Source organism: Balaenoptera acutorostrata, chromosome 14 (assembly GCF_949987535.1).
Source record: "Balaenoptera acutorostrata chromosome 14, mBalAcu1.1, whole genome shotgun sequence".
Lineage (NCBI taxonomy): Eukaryota > Metazoa > Chordata > Mammalia > Artiodactyla > Balaenopteridae > Balaenoptera > Balaenoptera acutorostrata.
In genome coordinates this window covers 19,912,434-19,930,923 of record NC_080077.1, presented here as the reverse complement: position 1 = coordinate 19,930,923, position 18,490 = coordinate 19,912,434, and the positions used below count along the sequence as shown (strand labels likewise).

The 18,490-nt window shown below is 33.8% G+C and overlaps 1 protein-coding gene across 4 annotated transcripts in view; it reads right to left on the bottom strand.

Annotated features, from left to right (window-relative positions):
• The window catches only part of SHPRH (SNF2 histone linker PHD RING helicase), an 87,667-nt gene that overhangs the window by 43,831 nt on the left and 25,346 nt on the right, over positions 1–18,490 (bottom strand). For all 4 annotated transcript variants that reach the window (XM_007171339.2, XM_007171340.2, XM_007171342.2 and 1 more), the window contains 6 exons: positions 18,228–18,306; positions 16,183–16,346; positions 15,809–16,065; positions 14,529–14,650; positions 6,280–6,368; positions 4,128–4,220 (listed from right to left, as the gene is read on the bottom strand). In XM_007171339.2, coding sequence (XP_007171401.2) covers positions 4,128–4,220; positions 6,280–6,368; positions 14,529–14,650; positions 15,809–16,065; positions 16,183–16,346; positions 18,228–18,306 — 804 coding nt within the window. The remainder of the gene's footprint in view (positions 1–4,127; positions 4,221–6,279; positions 6,369–14,528; positions 14,651–15,808; positions 16,066–16,182; positions 16,347–18,227; positions 18,307–18,490) is intronic.

Here is an 18,490-nt window from a genome sequence, read left to right as displayed (position 1 = left end):
GACACAGTGAGAAGGCAGCCATCTACAAGCCAAGGAGAGAGTCCTCAGGAGAAACCAACCCTGCTGACACCTTGATCTTAGACTGCCAGCCTCCAGAACTGTGAGAAATACATTTTTTTTAATTAAAATAAATTTTATTCAATTTATTTAAATTAAAAAACCCAATAGTTTACCCATTTCTCCACACCCAAGCCCTACCTCTTTCAACCACCAGTCTGTTCTCTGTATCTATGAGCATGGTTTTTTTCTTTCTCTTTCTTTCTTTTTTTTGGGATTCCTCATATAAGAGAAATCATACAGTATTTGTCTTTGTCTGACTTATTTCGCTTAGCATATAATACCCTCAAGGTCCATCCATGTTGTTGCAAATGGCAATATTTCATTCCTTTTTATGGCTAAACAATATTCCATCATATATGTATACAACATCTTCTTATCAATGGACACTTAGGTTGTTTTCATATATTGGCTATTGTAAATAATGCTTCAATGAACGTAAGGGTGCATATATCTTTTCAAGTTAGTATTTTTGTTTTCTTCGGATAAATACCCAGTAGTGGAATTGCTGGGTCATATTATAGTCCTATTTTTAATTTTTTGAGGAACCTCCATACTATTTTCCATAGTGGCTGCAGCAATTTATATTCCCATCAACAGTGCACAAGAGTTCCCTTTTCTCTCATCCTCACCAACACTTTTTAATATCTTGTCTTTTTGAAAATAGCCACTCTAACAGGTATGAAGTGATATCTCATTGTGGTTTTGATTTGCATTTCCCTAATGATTAATGATGTTGAGCATTTTTTCATGTGTCTGTTGCCCATCTGTATGTCTTCTTTGGAAAAATGTCTATTCAGATCCTCTGCCTATTTTCTTTTTCTTTTTTAAAAATGTATTTATTTATTTCGACTGTGCTGGGTCTTAGTTGCAGCACGCAGGATCTTCACTGCAGCATGTGGGATCTTTAGTTGTGGCACGTGGCCTTCTTAGTCTTAGTTGCGGCACGCGGGCTTCTTAGTTGTGGCGTGCAGACTTCTTAGTTGCGGCATGCAGACTTCTTAGTTGCAGCATGCATGCGGGATCTAGTTTCCTGACCAGGGATCGAACCCGGGCCCCCTTCATTGGGAGTGCAGAGTCTTACCCACTGGACCACCAGGGAAGTCCCTCTCTGCCTATTTTCTAATCACCTAATAAGGGGTTAATATCTAAACCCCTGATAAGGTGTTAGTATCTAAAATATATAAATAGCACATACAACTCAATATCAAAAAAACAAACAACCCAATCAAAAAATGGGCGGAAGACCTGAAAAGACATTTTCCCAAAGAAGACATAGAGATGGCTAACAGGCACATGAAAAGATGTTCAACACTGCTAATTATTCGAGAAATGCAAATCATAACAATAATGAGGTATCACCTCACACATGTCAGAATGGCTACCATCAAAAAGTTTACAAATAACAAGTGTTGGGGATAATGTGGAGGAAAGGGAACCCTTGCATACTGTTGGTGGGAATGTAAATTGGTGCAGCTACTGCTGCAAAACAGTATGGAGGTTCCTCAAAAAACTAAATATAAACTACCATATGACCCAGCAATTCCAGTCCTGGGTATATAGCTGGAAAAAAAATGAAAACACTAGTTCAAAAAGATACATGAACCCCAATGTTCATAGCAGCACTATTTACAATAGCCAAGACATGGAAACAACCCAAGTGCCCATCAACAGATGAATGGATAAAGAAGTTGTATATATTTACAATGGAATATTATTCAGCCATAAGCAAAAAATGAAATTCTGCCATTTGCAGCAACATGGATGGACCCAGAACATTATGCTTAGTGAATGGGTCAGAAAGAGAAAGACAAGTATCATATCATATCACTTATATGTGGAATCTAAAAAATAAAACAAATAAATGTATGTGTAAAACAGAAACAGACTCACAGATGTAGAAAACAAACTAGTTGTTACCAAAGGAGAAAGGGAAGCGGGGAGGGACAAATTAAGGGTATGGAATTAAAAGATACAAACTACTATGTATAAAATAGATAAGCAGCAAGGATATATTGTATAGCAGTGGGAATTATAGCTATTATCTCATAATAACTTATAATGGAGTATAATCTGCAAAAATACTGAATCACTATGCTGTATACCTGAAACTAATATAATATTATAAATCAACTATACTTCAATTAAAAAAAGAGTGACTGTTCTTTCCCCATTGTCTAATCTTGGTTCCTTTTTTGTAAGTTAACTGACCATATATGGGTGGCTTTATTTCTGGGTTCTCTCTATTCTGTCCCATTGATCTATGTGTATGCTTTTATGTCAACACCATACTGTTTTAGTTACTATAGCTTTACAATATAGTTTGAAATCAGGGTGCATAATGCCTGCAGCTTTGTTCTTAATCTTAAGACTGCTTTGGCTATTCAGGATGTTTTCTAGTTCCATACAAATCTTTGGATTGTTTATTCTATTTCTGTGAAAGATACCATTGGAATTTTAATAGGGATTACATTGAACCTGTATATTGTTTTAGTTAGCATGGACATTTTAACAATATTAATTCTTCCAGTTCATGAGTGTGAGAAATAAAATTCCTGTTGTTTAAGCCAGTCTGTGGCATTTTGTTATAGAAACCGTAAAAGACTAATACAAAAAGGATTTAAAAATTGTTCCTCTTTCAACTTTTCAAGACAAGAAGCATCATGTTATTTGCAAGTAACAGAAGTACTGAAAATTTTTATTCTTATAAGTTACCATTAGGAAAAAGGAAAATTCTTCACTTTCGTCCATTTAACTGAAATACTTAACTGACTCTTGAAACTATTTTATGAATGAAGAGAGGGGATGATCAGAGGCTAAATGGGACAGCGGGAGGAAAACTGGAAAGACTACTGAACTGGAAATCCCAATGCTTCCACTTAGTAGTGGGTTGAGCCATATGAAATTGCCAATACTAGACCATTTTTGATTTACAACAGTGGCAATTTCATGAGGTCAACTGAATAGATACAACTCTTTTGACTAGCCATTTTTCTTCCCTAGGCTTCAGTTACTCCATTTGCAAAAGGAGGTGGTTGAAGCAGATGATTTCTCGGATCTTGTCCAGCTTTGAAATACTGTGGCTTCATGTACCGTGAGAGTTAGGCAAAAGTGATAAAGCGGTCTCCTTGGAAATACATCTATATAGTATGAACCCTCCTCCTCATGATGCATTTTTTATTTTTCTGTCACAACCTTCCAATTAATTTCTATTAAAATTCATTGGCTATAATTAGTTGGTCATTAGAGCTGTCTACTAATAGATGGGACTGTCTCCCAGAAAGCTTACTGTCACTGAAGGCATTTAAACAGAGTGACTAATTACATATAAGATTAGATGCCTGCCCTGGGAATAAAATTTCACTTGAAAATTTCCAACACTTAGACTGCCATCTAGCATCAAGAGAGGGCTGTACATACTTATACAATCTCATTTTTTATCCTGTTAATTCAAATAAAGGCTTCATTTACAGGTTTAATACGTTTCAAACATACTTACTACTCTTTTGCTTTTAGGTTTGCCACCTCTCTTTGAGTTTTAAGGCAAAAATCCATGGGGGAATTGGCATAATAAGCATATTAACAATAATTTATAATAACACTGTTTCTAACGAGAGGCAATACTCATTGCAGAGGGAACTTCTTTGAGAGGACATAAGAAATACTACTGAAAATTTAAGTTTATTTATTGACTTAAATAATACACTGAAGGGTGGAGAAAGTACAAAACTTTTTATTTTTATTAAATTACATCTTTTGCAGATCTGTCATGAGATCAACAAGATTTCCTTTTTTCATTTGTTGTTTATTTACAATCCTGTGCTGTTGGCTACCAAAAGCCATATCTACAACAAGCAGTTGCCATATAGCTGCAAGCAGATCATCAGAGAAACAAAATGATATGGAGTATTGCTATTCTATGCCACCCAAAATCACCATGGCAAAGTTTAGAACAGCAAAGCAGTGAGAAAACATGGTTACCTTTACATGCCCTAGGAAATATCAGTTAGATGGAGCATGAAGTCTGAAAAAAAATTCTTTTATAGACAGAATGAAAAAATAATAATTACCTCTTCCTCAAGTCTGCCATCTCTCAGGGTAGGAGGTATCCCTGGGTGCTTGGCTATCAACAATTCCATCAGGTTATGGGTAGCGTGAAGTCTCTATAAAACACACAAAAGGCAACAATTATGACAGCCAATGCAGTGAACTCTAAGGGGAGAACCTACTATTATTAAGGCATACAGAACACTAACACCGCATTTAAGATTTAATCACCGAATTCTTTTCCTTTAAAACAATTTGAATACCAACTTTCTCAGAGTCAGTTTTACGGTAATTATCTTAACTCATAATGACATAAATTTCTAATTAAAAATATACAGTTTCATGAAACATGTCTATGTATTTAACAGAGTATGTAATATAGGTATATTTCTTCTCTTATACATGCACTTGTCTATATGGGGAAATATGAGTATGCCAAGTAAGTCCAGTAAAGTAGAAAGGTTGACTGCACAGACTTGATTCCTCTTCTCCTGGGAAATGAGTCTGTATGAGCCTAGCAATTATATTATGATAAAAACAAAGATAATGAAATACATTAGAAAACAGGGCTGTGACCTGGATCTGTTGAACTTAAGGGCTGAAAAGGGGAGGAGTTAGAGGTTAAGATGGTGTAGAATAAAGGAGAAAACTCCATCTTAAATCTCTGTATTAAATATAAGCCAGGCATCTCACTGTGGTATTGAGTCTGTGACTGGTTTGAGGCTCCCTCTGGAGTAAAGGGCTATGAGAAAAAATAAAGTGAATGTAGTTTCTATCTAATCTGAGTCTTTATTTGAGAAGACAGTTAAAGGCTAAAGGATGATGGGAAAGGAGTCTTTCTGGTAAGGTCTGATTTGGTGTCAGTGGTTTGAGACTATAAGGGTTTATTCTGTTTTGCTACAAATTACGGGCCGTGGTACAGATCTTTGTAGAGTTAATCTTTGAAGAACTGCCTCAAATGTCTTAGGTCTTTTCATCATACTTTCATAGATAACATAATCAGTAGCACTATCAGATGTAATAGCAAAAACAAAAGTATAAATACCATGAAAGAAAAAATGGTAGAAACTCGGCTCCACTTCTCTGTGTGCACTTGTGGAAGAGGACTTCTGTTGCTTTCTGCACAAGGTGGTGGAATGAACTGGGAGGAATACTTGTCTCTCTCCATTCCCTTACACATTTTATCCCAACACAGCAGGGTGGCTAATCTGACTTGATAGAGCAAGACATTTGGTGGACCATGCTTTATCAGCAGCTGGGGTTACTGTGAGTCAAAAGCAAGAACCAGGCTGACTGATAGCTTACTCTTCACTCTTGAATTCAGGCATACTGGACCTACCTGTCCTACTTTTGTTTCCTTTATTCAGGAGCACGATACCTTTGTACTTGCTCCTTCTCGCATGTGGTAAATACATTTGCTAAAGGTCCATGACCTTCTGTAATCCTTACCCATCCATAATATAAGTAGACTGGTATTTAATTTTCTCTCTTCTTCCCTCTCCCCCCATACACTCCTCCTAATACCTGCTCAGGCACAGGTGAACATGTAGGTCCCAAGGTTTAGATTCTGAATGGTAAAAAAGAAGCCTCACCTGGGACTCAAGCCTAAACTTACCAAGATTCATAAAAGTATCCTTATTTACCATTTAGCTAGAGAGCCTTGTCTATATGATCTACTGGACTGAACCAGGAAGAGGAAGGTATTTCACACTTAAGTAAGTGTTATAATTCAAATATCCAAATCTCCCTAAAAGACCTCCAAAAATTAAACTAGAAGATCATTGGATAGTTTTTATTATCACTTAGTTTCATTTTTGAGTTTAACTCAATTTCTCTTCTTTTTGGTGAATACCATGTGAATAAATATGTTGATGTTAATATGTGAAGTGATAAAACTGACCCCATTCTTTGAAATACAAATATTTTGAGCTGCTTTTCTAATGTAGCTTAGGCTTATCTAGTCAGCCTTGTGGCCAATACTGACCTGAGCAGACAGAATAGTGATTCTAAAACTTTTGTGTATATACAAATCACCTTGGGTGCTTATTAAAAGAACATGATTTCCAAGCTTCATCCCCAGTGATTATGACTCAGTCCATTTGTTACTCTTTGTCCTCTTAAATATTCAGAAAAATTATTTTATAAAAAGCAAATATTTTCAAACTTTTTACTTACTTGCAGTGAATCAGTTTTGAGCTTTCCCTTGTGTTCCTCAGATGAACGCAGCACTTCTCTGTACAGTTCTGCTGCCAAGGCATACTCACCTGAATAATCAAAATATATTTAAAGTATAAGAAAATCATGTATTTAGTTCCCAATGTCATCTAGTTATCCATAATCTAAAAACACCTACTGTAAACATATAGCAATTATTACAATTCACTAATTTATTTTTTAAGAAAAGGAATTTAACTTGGTATTAATATGACTGCCCCAGTAAAAAAAGCTGGTAACAGCACCTTTTTTTTTTTTTTTTGGTTAATTTCACAGACTAGAACACCAATCAAACACAATGTTTTGAAATTATACTGAAAAACAAACTCTGAATTAACTTTTAATTTAAACAAACGGTTTTCTTCTTGTTAAAGTTAGTGACTACCAATCAGTAGTCATTAGGATGCTTGAAATTAAGGACAAATTTGGGGTACTTACATGTATTTATAGACAAATATTCAAAACACTATGACCAACGTACACATAATTCTCAGAAAAATAATGCACTCTTCTTGATAGGAATTGTTCTTATTGGTATTTGGCCAGAGTGATTTACAGTTAATAACTACATTTCAAAAACTTAGGAATTCTTTCTATTTCTGGTCACACAAATAGAGATTTATGCTGTTTTTTATTATACATAGTTAGCACCTTATTCAAATAAAGTAATTTAAAAAGTACCAAAGCACAGGTTGGCAAACTATGGCCCATGGGTCTAATCTGACTGCATTTTTGTAGGGTCTACAAGCTAAGAATTTTTTTTACATTTTTAATAGCTGAAAAATTAAAATAATAATAATATCTTGTGACATGTGAAAATTACATGATATTAAATTTCAGGGTCCATGAATAAAGTTTTATTGGAAGTCAGCCATGCTGACTTATTTATGTACTGTCTGTGGCTACTTTTGCATTACAATAGCAGAGCTGAATAGTTGCCACAGATCTTACGGTTCACAAAACCTAAAATATTTATTATCTGGTTCCTTCAGAAAAAGTTTGATGAGACTTCACTGAAGAAGAGATGAAACATTTTTAATGGCTTTGAGTAATGGAACCTATGTTATTTGCTGCCTGGGGAAAAACTCAAAATTGTTAATTGATACATACAATTAAAATAAAAATCTAACAGTGGCAAAATCATGGAATACAAGGGGAAAAAAGGTAAAGAGATGTTCTGGTTTTAGTTTGCTGAGGAAAAAAGGTTTTTTCCTGATCATCACATACACTTGCATTTTTATTTTTTTTAACTTTAAACTAGTTTCATTAATATCATAGATTTAGAACTTTGCTCATGGCCATAATGAGTTTTCCATATATACACCTTTGTAAATTTTGTTGTTGGTTCTCTCTCTCTCTTTGTTAAAGTTGATTTTATAGATGTAAATTTTATTGTGGTAAAATATACATAAAATAAAACTTACAATTTCAACCATTTTTAGAAGAGTGCAGTTCAGTGGCATTAAGTACATTTGTTCATACTATTGTGCAAAACACTTGCTTTTATACCACTGCTTTATATCTAATTCTACCAGTTATCTAATATAAAGCTTTCTAAAGCACACGTTTTCACAGTACTTTACAGTCATCCAATTTCTATCCACTTAAATAAAGGAGAAGATTATTTTTGCAATAAAATTGCATTACAATGTAGGAGTAACATAATTATCTTCACACAATGAACTCTCTTTGAAGAGTTCAAATTTTTGAAGATTTTTCTAAAGCTTTTCAAAAGACATATGGATTCTATTAATAGTTATACTATCATTTATAGAGAATAATTCATTTAACAATTTTCCCCTCATAATTATTACACCTTTTAAAGAAGGTACAATTACTAGACTATAATAAAAACAGTTGAAACTGAACTAGTCATTATAATGTTTTTTTTAATGCTTAGTTAAAAAAAAAAAAGGACCTTTTCTGGGGAAGACATAAAAATATGCATATTCAATAAGCTATACAAGTTTAAGCCAAATATGGAAATACCTGTTCTTTGCCACTTGATGGCACTAACATTTCCAGGTAAACAAATTGTACTGGTTCCATATTGCGAAACTAATTTTCTCCAAAAACACATGTAGAAATGAAAATGTATGTGACGATCAGGAAAAAAGTTTTCTTTCCCAGAAAACTGAATCTAAAGCACTTCTATACCATATGTGTGTGTGTGTGTGTGTGTGTGTGTGTATGTGTGTGTGTGTATATTTCATGTATACATTGTACAAAATTGAAATAATACCATGTTTTTAATACCATAATCAGTGAGGACCGTAGAATATATATTGTATATCATATATATATGTTTGCATACGATATAAACAAATCCCTTTAGAGTTTGATATTAATTTTAGATTTCTTTTAGAAGTCAGATCTTTACTATCTGATCTCTAATATTAGAATAGTTTAAATTATATAAGTTAAATATGTAATGTTACTTTTAAAAATGTGTATCGTTTAACATACTACTATGAGTTAAACCATGGAAACTAAAAGTAGTTAATCCTCCACAATTAAGTTCATAATTACAATTAAATGAAGAACAGACATACCATTTATTAATGGACTTTCTAATAGGAATTTCTCTTAACAATTAGCAATAGTTTCCATCCATAGATAAATAAGTACAGTGGGAAGGAATACAGTGGAAACTATCTGAAAAGAGCAGTGATACACCTCCTGTTACACCATAGCACGGTGTTTTGCCACATAGGAGCCAACGACATGCTGATCCTGCTGGAGTGTTACAGTGTTTGGAAATGATCAGATGAATAACCTTTTCTCCCAATTCCCATATTATGCATAACTTTACCACAGGGAAAAAGAGACAACAAATCTGACAAGGAGACTAGAAAAAAGGCCAAGTGAAGAAATTCATTTACTGTCTTAAGTTTCTGAGTCATAACAACATAGAATAAAATGAGGAATGCAGTTTTAGAATTAAGATGGGAAATCTGAAATTTATTTTTATTATTGTGACCATCTGCAAGTAACATATTACTCCATTTCAGAAATTTTTGATGGTGAGTTTCAACCGACTATAGACAGTATAATATTGAGGTTTACAAACGCCTGTTTGATCAAGAAGCAGACCTAGTATAATAAAAAAAATTAAATATCTGATTTGAAATCAAAAGATCCAGGGTCAATTCTCTGTCACTTACTAGCTGTAATCTTGAGAAAGCAACTAAGTCTTGTGAACTCATTTTCTCATATAAAATAGGGATGGTAATGCCTCAACTATTGGGTAATTATGAGGATAAAACAGAATATATACATATGATGGTGTTAATGCATAATATAAAATGCTTGTAGAAAAATGATCATTTCTCAGATATGAGGCTAGATTTTAATGACCTGACAATATTTTAAACAGCATATTCATTATTCCTGTATTTTTTAAGACCAAGCACACATACTTATTGTCTGTGATAGTCACTTATTCTGTGGATTTTTATCACAATTATTCCACTCAACTAATTTGGGACTGTGAGAAGCTGGTATTAGATACTAATTATTAGATAATTTCCCAATTTTTGCCTATTTCCAGGTTGAAATACAGGAAAGTATGTTTCAAAAAATATTTTCTATTAAAAGTTGCCTTACTGGGCTTCCCCGGTGGCGCAGTGGTTGAGAATCCGCCTGCCAATGCAGGGGACACGGGTTCAAGCCCTGGTTCTGGGAAGATCCCACATGCCACGGAGCAACTAGGCCCGTGAGCCACAACTGCTGAGCCTGCGTGTCTGGAGCCTGTGCTCCGCAACAAGAGAGGCCGTGATAGTGAGAGGCCCGCGCACCGCGATGAAGAGTGGCCCCCGCTTGCCACAACTAGAGAAAGCCCTCGCACAGAAACGAAGACCCAACACAGCCAAAAATAAATAATAAATAAATAATAAATAAATTTAAAAACAAACAAACAAAAAAGTTGCCTTACTTAGTCTTTCACTATGGATTGTAAAGCACAGATCATTTTAGATTTTAGATTGATGCCTAGAATACTACATAGTCACAGGCACACAGCAATTGAGATGGCATTGATGAGGATGGTGATGATTAAGAATTACTAGAGAAAATCCAAACTTGCAAACACTGCTGGCTAAATTGAAACATAAATTTTTCTGGGTAACTGATTTATTTAAGGTCTTAATAGGTAAATGAGAAAAATGGTAAATTTTCTCCATAACTGTGCATCCAAGTAGACTAACAGATTAGTATCTTTGTGGGAAGGTTGAAGGAACTGGAATTTATCATGAAATGCCTTTCCAGCTCTAACACTATGATGAGCTAACTCCACAGATTTTGTGAGGAATATAGAAATAAAGAAGCATCTGTACATCCTAAATTATCAAAAGTGCTTAAAACTGTACATTACTTCACCATTATGAAATACTAACATGATGTCAAGGACTATAGCCTACTTAGTTTTAGAAAGACTAAAATCAAATTATCTAAACCAAAGCTATTAGAGGTTTAAAAGTAGCTTTATAGAAAGGTACACTTACATCAGTAATTTCCTCATTATTATAAGAAAACTCCTAAGAATCACTATGGTATAAAAGGTACAAAACTGTACAATCTCTCACTACATTACAACTACAATAAATTGAAATAGTTGTTGAAAAGAGCACTTAGTGATTCACTGAAGTTGTGAAAAAAGTAACACTTGATTTAAGATAGCCAGAAAAGTTATCATGAAAAAGTCTAGAATAAACTTATGCAAAGAATGAATGATTTTTGCAAAGAATGAAAGGTAGAGGCACTGAATTAATTCCAGGTTTACTGTAAAAGTAAGTTGAGATAATGGAAATGAAGCTAATGAGTAAATAAAGTAACAGAAAACTGATTGTACAGTTTTACATTCTCATCAGCAGTGCATGAAGGAGAATTCCAGTTGTTTCCACATCCTCACCAGCATTTTATCTGTTTAATTTAAGCCATTCTAATGAGGGCATAGTGGTATCCCTGGTGTTTAAATTTTACATATACCCAACGACTAATGATGAATATTTTCATGTGCTTTTTGCCATCTCTACATATTTATTGAAGTCTGTTCGAATATTTTGACTATTTTCATTAGGCTGTCTTCTTCTTATTGGTTTTTATTAGTTTTTTATGTTCTAGGTACAAGTTCTTACTCAGATAGGTGATTATTCTCTTGAGAGTGCCCTCAAGAGTAGAGGTTGTTAATTTTGATGAAGTCAAATTTATCAGTTTTTTCTTCTTTTATGCATTGTCCTTTTGGTGTCATATCTAAGAAATCTTTGCCTAATTTCAAATCACAAACATTTTATCCTTTGTTTTCTTCTAAAAGTTTTACAGTTTTTTTTTTTTTTCTTAACTTCATGGTTGGATTCTATTTTACTTTGAACTTTTTTATACTTGTAAGTGTTCAGTTTTTAAAAAGTATGCATACATACAAAAATAACAAAGGCACATTAAAATCAGAATACACTAGAACTCATAAATAAACTCAAGTTTGTTCCTTGACAAAAAACAACCCATCTAGATTCTGGGGGCACAGCACTGAATAGAATCACTCCAAAATCCTGTCTTCAAGGAGTGACTTCATCCCTGGAAATTCCTCTGGATGAGAGATGTCCTGGCAGGGGATCTGGCCTGAGTACTGAAATTTCACATTATATAGCACCCTCTTTTTTATTTTTTGAACATATTAAAGTTTTATTGATCTCACACATATTTTCACACTTACCAAAGCACACAAAACACCTATGTATATATAATGTCTATATAGTCAAGAAGGTCGAAGCTTGATGATTCGCTCTCATCACTTTCTAGATAAACACTCCTTTAATACCAGCAAAAATAAAAACATACTGATTGAAGCATCCATAATTCCTGAGATGCTCCTAGAAAATTAGTTGTTATTAGCTATTGCTGAATGATACATTCTAGCATGATAAAAATGTACACAGTAGGAGAGGTCTATTATAACACATGGGGTAGTACATTTCCAAGAAGATTTTGAATCAACCAAATGTTTTTTGAAATAGAGTGAAAGTGAAAAGAGGCCCTCCTATAGTGCCTAATATAATTGTGAAAACACAATGTAGGGGGAAATGTAAGAAAACAGAAAGAGACTGCTTAATTCCTTTCAAACAGAAACTGAATTGCTGCCGCAGTTCTCACCATCTTATTTATATATCGGACTGCTCGCAAATCATGTCACCCACCAGGAAGCAATGCATCAGGAAGAGTGCAACAGTGTCACAATCCCGAAGAAGGGGAGAGAGGTGCAGCTGAATGACAAAAAGGCACCATCAACTCAAAAAAATGCAAACGGTTTTATGGATAAATATCATATAAAAGCATCACATGGGAGTCAGAAACTAGTTTCAGAAACTGCCTACAGGCCAAAACAAAAGATGCTTATAACAAAGGACTCACATTTTGTGAACTGGAACTTGGTATTTCTTGAATACCAGAGATTTAGAGATGGTCAACTACCATATTTGTGAGATAAGCAACTAGCTTCTCATCCTCCTCCCCACCAAGAAGCAAACAGAACAAAACAAAACCTGGCCCTGTTTTCTATTTAAAGAACACATTTTTTTCTTTAAGACATACAACTGTCTGTGGAAATGTTTGTGAGGGAATACAGACTTCCCGTTTTACTTTGGAATGTAACTTTCAATCAGTCCTTGGTTACTGTTGTCTTTAAAGAGCCACTTCCTACAGAAGAAGCATTAACTACTGAAGTCCGAAGCACACAGTAGCTTTTCCTAAGGTTATAGCTGTCTATGATTTTAAAAGAAAGAACCTATATATTTCTTTTTTTTTAAATGTAATCAATCAATATTTTTCTTATTGAAGTATAGTTGATTTACAATATACTTTTCTTTATAAAAATGCTTATAAAAGTTTTATGGTTTTAATTTCAGTTTAACATCCTCTTTATTTTGAACTGTTTATATAGTGCAAGGTTAAAGTTGAACTTTTTGAATATGGATAACTAATTGTTCCAGTACCACTTACTGAAAACACTAACCTTTCTCCACTGAAATGCCTTTGCGTCTTTGTTGAAAAATCAACTGATCATAAATAAGTGGGACTAGTTCTGGACTCTATTCTGTTCCATTGGTCTACTTGCCTATCTTTATGCCAGTATTATACCGTCTTGATTATTATAGCTTTAAAATAAGTGTTGATTCAGGTAAATCTTCCAACTATTTTGTTCTTTTCCAAACTTGTTTTGCCTATTCTAGGTGAATTTTAGAATCAGCTTGTCAACTTCTATAAACAGCCTGCTAAAATTTTTGTTTGGGAAAATTCTGATTGCATTGACTCTGTATATCAATTTGAGATGAATCAGCATCTTAATAATATTAAGTCTTCTGATCCATGAACATGGTATAACTAGGTATTCTTTAATTTTTCTCAGCAATATTTGTACTTCTCAGTGTTTTTGTGATTTTTGTATGGGTCTTGTACATCTTTTTTCCAAGTTGATGTCAAAGTATTTCATATTTTTTTTGATACTACTATGAATGGTATTGTTATAATTTCTTATTGTTCATTCCCAGTATATAGGAATAAAATAAATTTTTATATATTCATCTTGTCTTATGCAACCTTGCGAAACTCATTTATTTGCTCTAGTAGTTTTCCTACATAGACAATCACATTGCAGCAAATAAAGATAATTTTATTTTTTTCCTATTCAATCTGATTAATTGTTTGTCTTCCTCTATTAAGAATTTAAGGTCCACAAGATCAGAGACTACTTTATTTTACTGTATTATTTTTAGTGCCTAGATCATACCCAGCACACAGCAGACATTCTAATATTTGTTGGGAGAATGAATTTATAAACACTATTACTTTGTAAATCAATGATCAATATTCACTTGAATGTGTCAAATTTTAACCATTCTTCTATTTCTAGGCATTTTGGTTGTTTCAGTTGTTCACTACTATAGACTAAGATCAATAATTTATTGCCAAATCTTTGTTCACATTATAATTTCCCTAAAAAAACTTCTAAAAGTGGAAATGTTTGGTGAAAGCATATGTAAACTTTGAAGGTTTTTGAAGTGTTCTGTATAACTGCTCTTCGTTAAGCTGAACCTATTTAAATTACGATTAGTACCATGTGAAAGTGTCTTTCTTGGGAAACTTTGATTTCTACTATAACTAATCTTCCTTATTAAGTGTTTAGAAGAACCAGAGATAACAAAGCAATCACCTTCTACCTTTAATGATGTGGATGCCTGCTAAGCCATTGAGGGCACAAACTAGCTGCCGATGTGCTTCTTCACATTCAGTTCCACATTTCTTCTGCAGAGATGTCAGCAGTTCCTCCATTGTCATGGTGCTAAAAGAAAAGGGAGATTGTTAGGAACTGGAAAGAATCCTAAGTTAGAGTATTATATTACATAAGATCAAGAGTACCAGACTCTTACAGAGTCTTTATGATCTTCAGTATCTTTCTGTTTACCCCCATTTTCACCATTATCACTTTTAGCTTGATTACCTCTTACTATTCTAGCAAGCATTCTTCTGATCCCATCATTCTTTAACTTTCTCTCATTTCAGTCAGTGAAGACCAGAACTAGGAAAATCTTCCTAAAGTACAAAGTACACATGATATATTAGAAACAGTATGGGTGTGAGAATGTAACACTGAATCTGCATCCTAGCACTAAACTTAATTAACCTCTAAGAGCCTAATTTTTTTTAATCTGTAAAGAAAATGAATATTCTCCAAGGATCAGCTCAAATGCCATTTCCACCAGAAGGCTGTCTAACATTAACTACTTTATATAGAAATTACTGTCATACTCTAATTGTCCATAGCAATTCATATATACCTCTTGTGAAATACATCATGTTTGCCTTACATTATAAAGATCTATAATCTTTGTCAGCTCCTTTATTTGTCTATAAACTGCTTAAAGGCAAGGACAAAAGTCAAATTCCTCTTTATGTTTCTTACAGCACCTGAAAGGGTATCTTTTTAATATCAAGTGCTAAAAAAAAGGCCAGTTCTTGAGTCACAGTCTGATGAACAAAAAAGTTTCTGGGACAATAGAGTATTGTGGGCATAAATAACCTTAATGTATTAGAAAGGAATAATCAAAGAATATAGCTAGCACGACTATAAAGAAAATATTTAATGGTAATCTAATTCATCTAATTCCTGATGTGGGAACCAAAAAATATAATGCAAAAAGAACAAAAGCCTTTCATATCTGGGGTGCACCAGAAAACAACCCCCCCCCCAAAAAACAACAAAACCCTACAATAGTTCTAATTTTAAAGAAATGTTCAAAACCATGAAAATAATTTTGATGTGATTCTCTTTCACAAATGGGGTTCCATATCAAAGAAAAATCACCACACTGCTTTAAAAATAGCTGACAACTCAGTTATAATACCCTGAACGAAACTGTGGGCTAGGAAGCTAATTGCTTAAATATTGTCTATTACTACTGTATTACCAATTGCAGTATAAGAAAATTGGTAATAAAACCTTTTCTGGAGTGGCAAGAACTCCCCACGAACAGCCTGTGGGTGGCAGCAGGCCTGCCTGAGCCTCAGCAATGGATACAGGATGGAGGTGACAGTCCTTCTGTCCAGGCTGCTGAGCTTCAAAGCCCAGTCAGAAATCTTCCTGAGTTTTACTACTGCATCCTGGCAGCACACTTCATGTTGACGGTGATAGAAATGTCTTTCCACTGGAGAAAAGTGGAGCCAGTGGATTTCTTCTGTCTGAGGGGGTATCTGGATCTATACAGAGGAGAAAAAAGAAGATTTCACCTGGAAATTTAACTTTCTACCAAAATTCTGCTTTTCTTCTTTTTTTTTTCCTAATACCCTTAATCAATAAAAACTTATCCTACTGACTTGGTCAATCACATCTTTCTTTGCAGACCTCCACAGTATCTTGGCAATAAAGCTGTAGAGGAGCTGAGGATTCTTCTTGCAGTAAGGATGATAGAGAAGTCGAACCCACCAGTGTTTGACACAGTAAGGTTCAATACCAAGAAAGACCACTAACCCAAAAAGATCTGAAAAGAAAGAAAAAAAGCACACTGAGAATACAGACGGTGCCCAACTTACAATGGTTCGACTTACAATTTTTTGACTTTACCATGGTGCAAAAACGAATGTTGTTAATTAATAAATCATCAAATCTGATTTATCTCTATCAGTCTAGCATAGTGGATCTCAACTGAGGTGGAGGTGGAGGGGTGCAATTTTGCCCACTGGAGACATTTGGCCATGTCTGGAGACATTTGTGGGTGTCACAATTGCAAGAATGCTACAAGCATCTAGAGGGTAAAAGCTCAATATCCAAAATGCCCAGAACAGCTCCCCCCCAAAATGAATTATCTGTCCCTAAACATCAATGGGGCTAAGGTGGAGAAACCCTGGTCTAACACAAAAAGAAAAAAAATGAGAGTTCTACTTCCAAATACAACATAGTAAGTCACGTCAGGCTAACATTTCCATTGCAACAACTACAAAAAGAACAGATATATTACAAGAGTCATAGTATTAAAGATATCAGCGAATCATGGAAGCAAAGATGAAAAATAAACTAAATTTCTAGAAATTTGGGAAAGGCTATTTTTTAAGGTAATTTGGGCATGAGAAAACTTTTGGGGGTGATTATGCTGATTGCGGAAATAAACTCACAGGTAAATACATATGTCAAAAATTTATAAATTTTACATTTTAAATATTTACAGTTTCATTATATGTCATTTATACCTCAATAAAGGTGTTTAAAAAAATTAATAAAAAATTTGTTGAATGGTGACAAGTGCTCAAAACACCTGCCAACATCTTATTCAACCAAGATAAACTAACTGCCCAGGGAACTGAGGAATTATTGCTCATATTTTTTCAATATTAAAATTAGAAAAAAAGTAACTTTGATAGTCATTTTCTTTTTTCTATACCTTCTCAGCTAACTTTTGAGCTGAATGATATCTTATTAACACCTAAATATCATAATTGGGCAGTTTCCAATGTAACAGCAGACCACTAAATTTGGCCTTTTAATTAGTCTGATATTATTCTATAAATATGTTTCACAATGTAACTTACTAAAATTACACAGGTATTTAAATATATACCTAAAATCTTCCTAAAAAATATTTTTCCCCTAAAAATAATCATCAAAAAAATTGTTTTTCACGTCATTGTAATGGATGTTGATATTTTTATTTTAGCAGAATGATAAGTTATTCTGCTAGAAACAAACAATATATGAAAATTTGAATTTTCAGAATGATAAATTTTGAGGATGAATATTTGCCACAGGACTCCAAGAATATTTATATTTTATAATTTAACCACATTTTAATGACAGCTTTTCAGGAAATTTGTTATATAAAACAACACATACTTAAACTTTTAGTTTTAAATATTTGCAACTTGAACAAAAGTTTTAAAAATGCAGTCTATGTTCTATGGAAAAAATAAGTTATATGAATGAGATTAATGTAGAAGCATGAGTTATACTGTGTGAGCGGGAGGTCCTTATTTTTATAGACACGGCCAAGTGAAATTAATTCCTTTTTCCTCTCTCTCTGGCTCTTTCCCTCTTTCTTTCTTGTCAGGTTCTTCCTGTTTTCTACTCACCATTTGGAACTTTGAGTTCAAGTCAGGCCTATGTCTACACTGTTCAAGCATGCACAGTAACTGCTCAAATTAGGACAATGGGACTACTCACCATATATCTATCCTCATATATACAAACAAAAATCACTTGATTCCATTTAAAAAGGTAAGTGTTTGAAACTATTAGGAGTCAAATATAAATACATATATAATCACTTAAGTAAGGATTTTAGCCAAAGGTAAACATAAAATACTTCTTGTTCAAAAAAATTAAGCTTTTCAAATATATGCAATAAATATGTGAGAAAACCATACATTACCTTCCAATCCTCTCTGTACTGGAGTGCCACTGATGCACCAGCGGTTAATCCCACTTAAGCGCTGAGCCATTTCTGCAGCCTGATGGGAGAGAAATATGAAATAAAAAAGAAAAGAAAAAAGACACAGGAAAAACTCAAAAGTCAGGAATATGTTTACTTATGAAAATAGCCCATGACAAGCTGTGTTTCAGGTCAGATGCATCTGCTCTTAACAAACACTTATCACACTCAATATTGAATGTCATATTCAATGGGCTATCTTC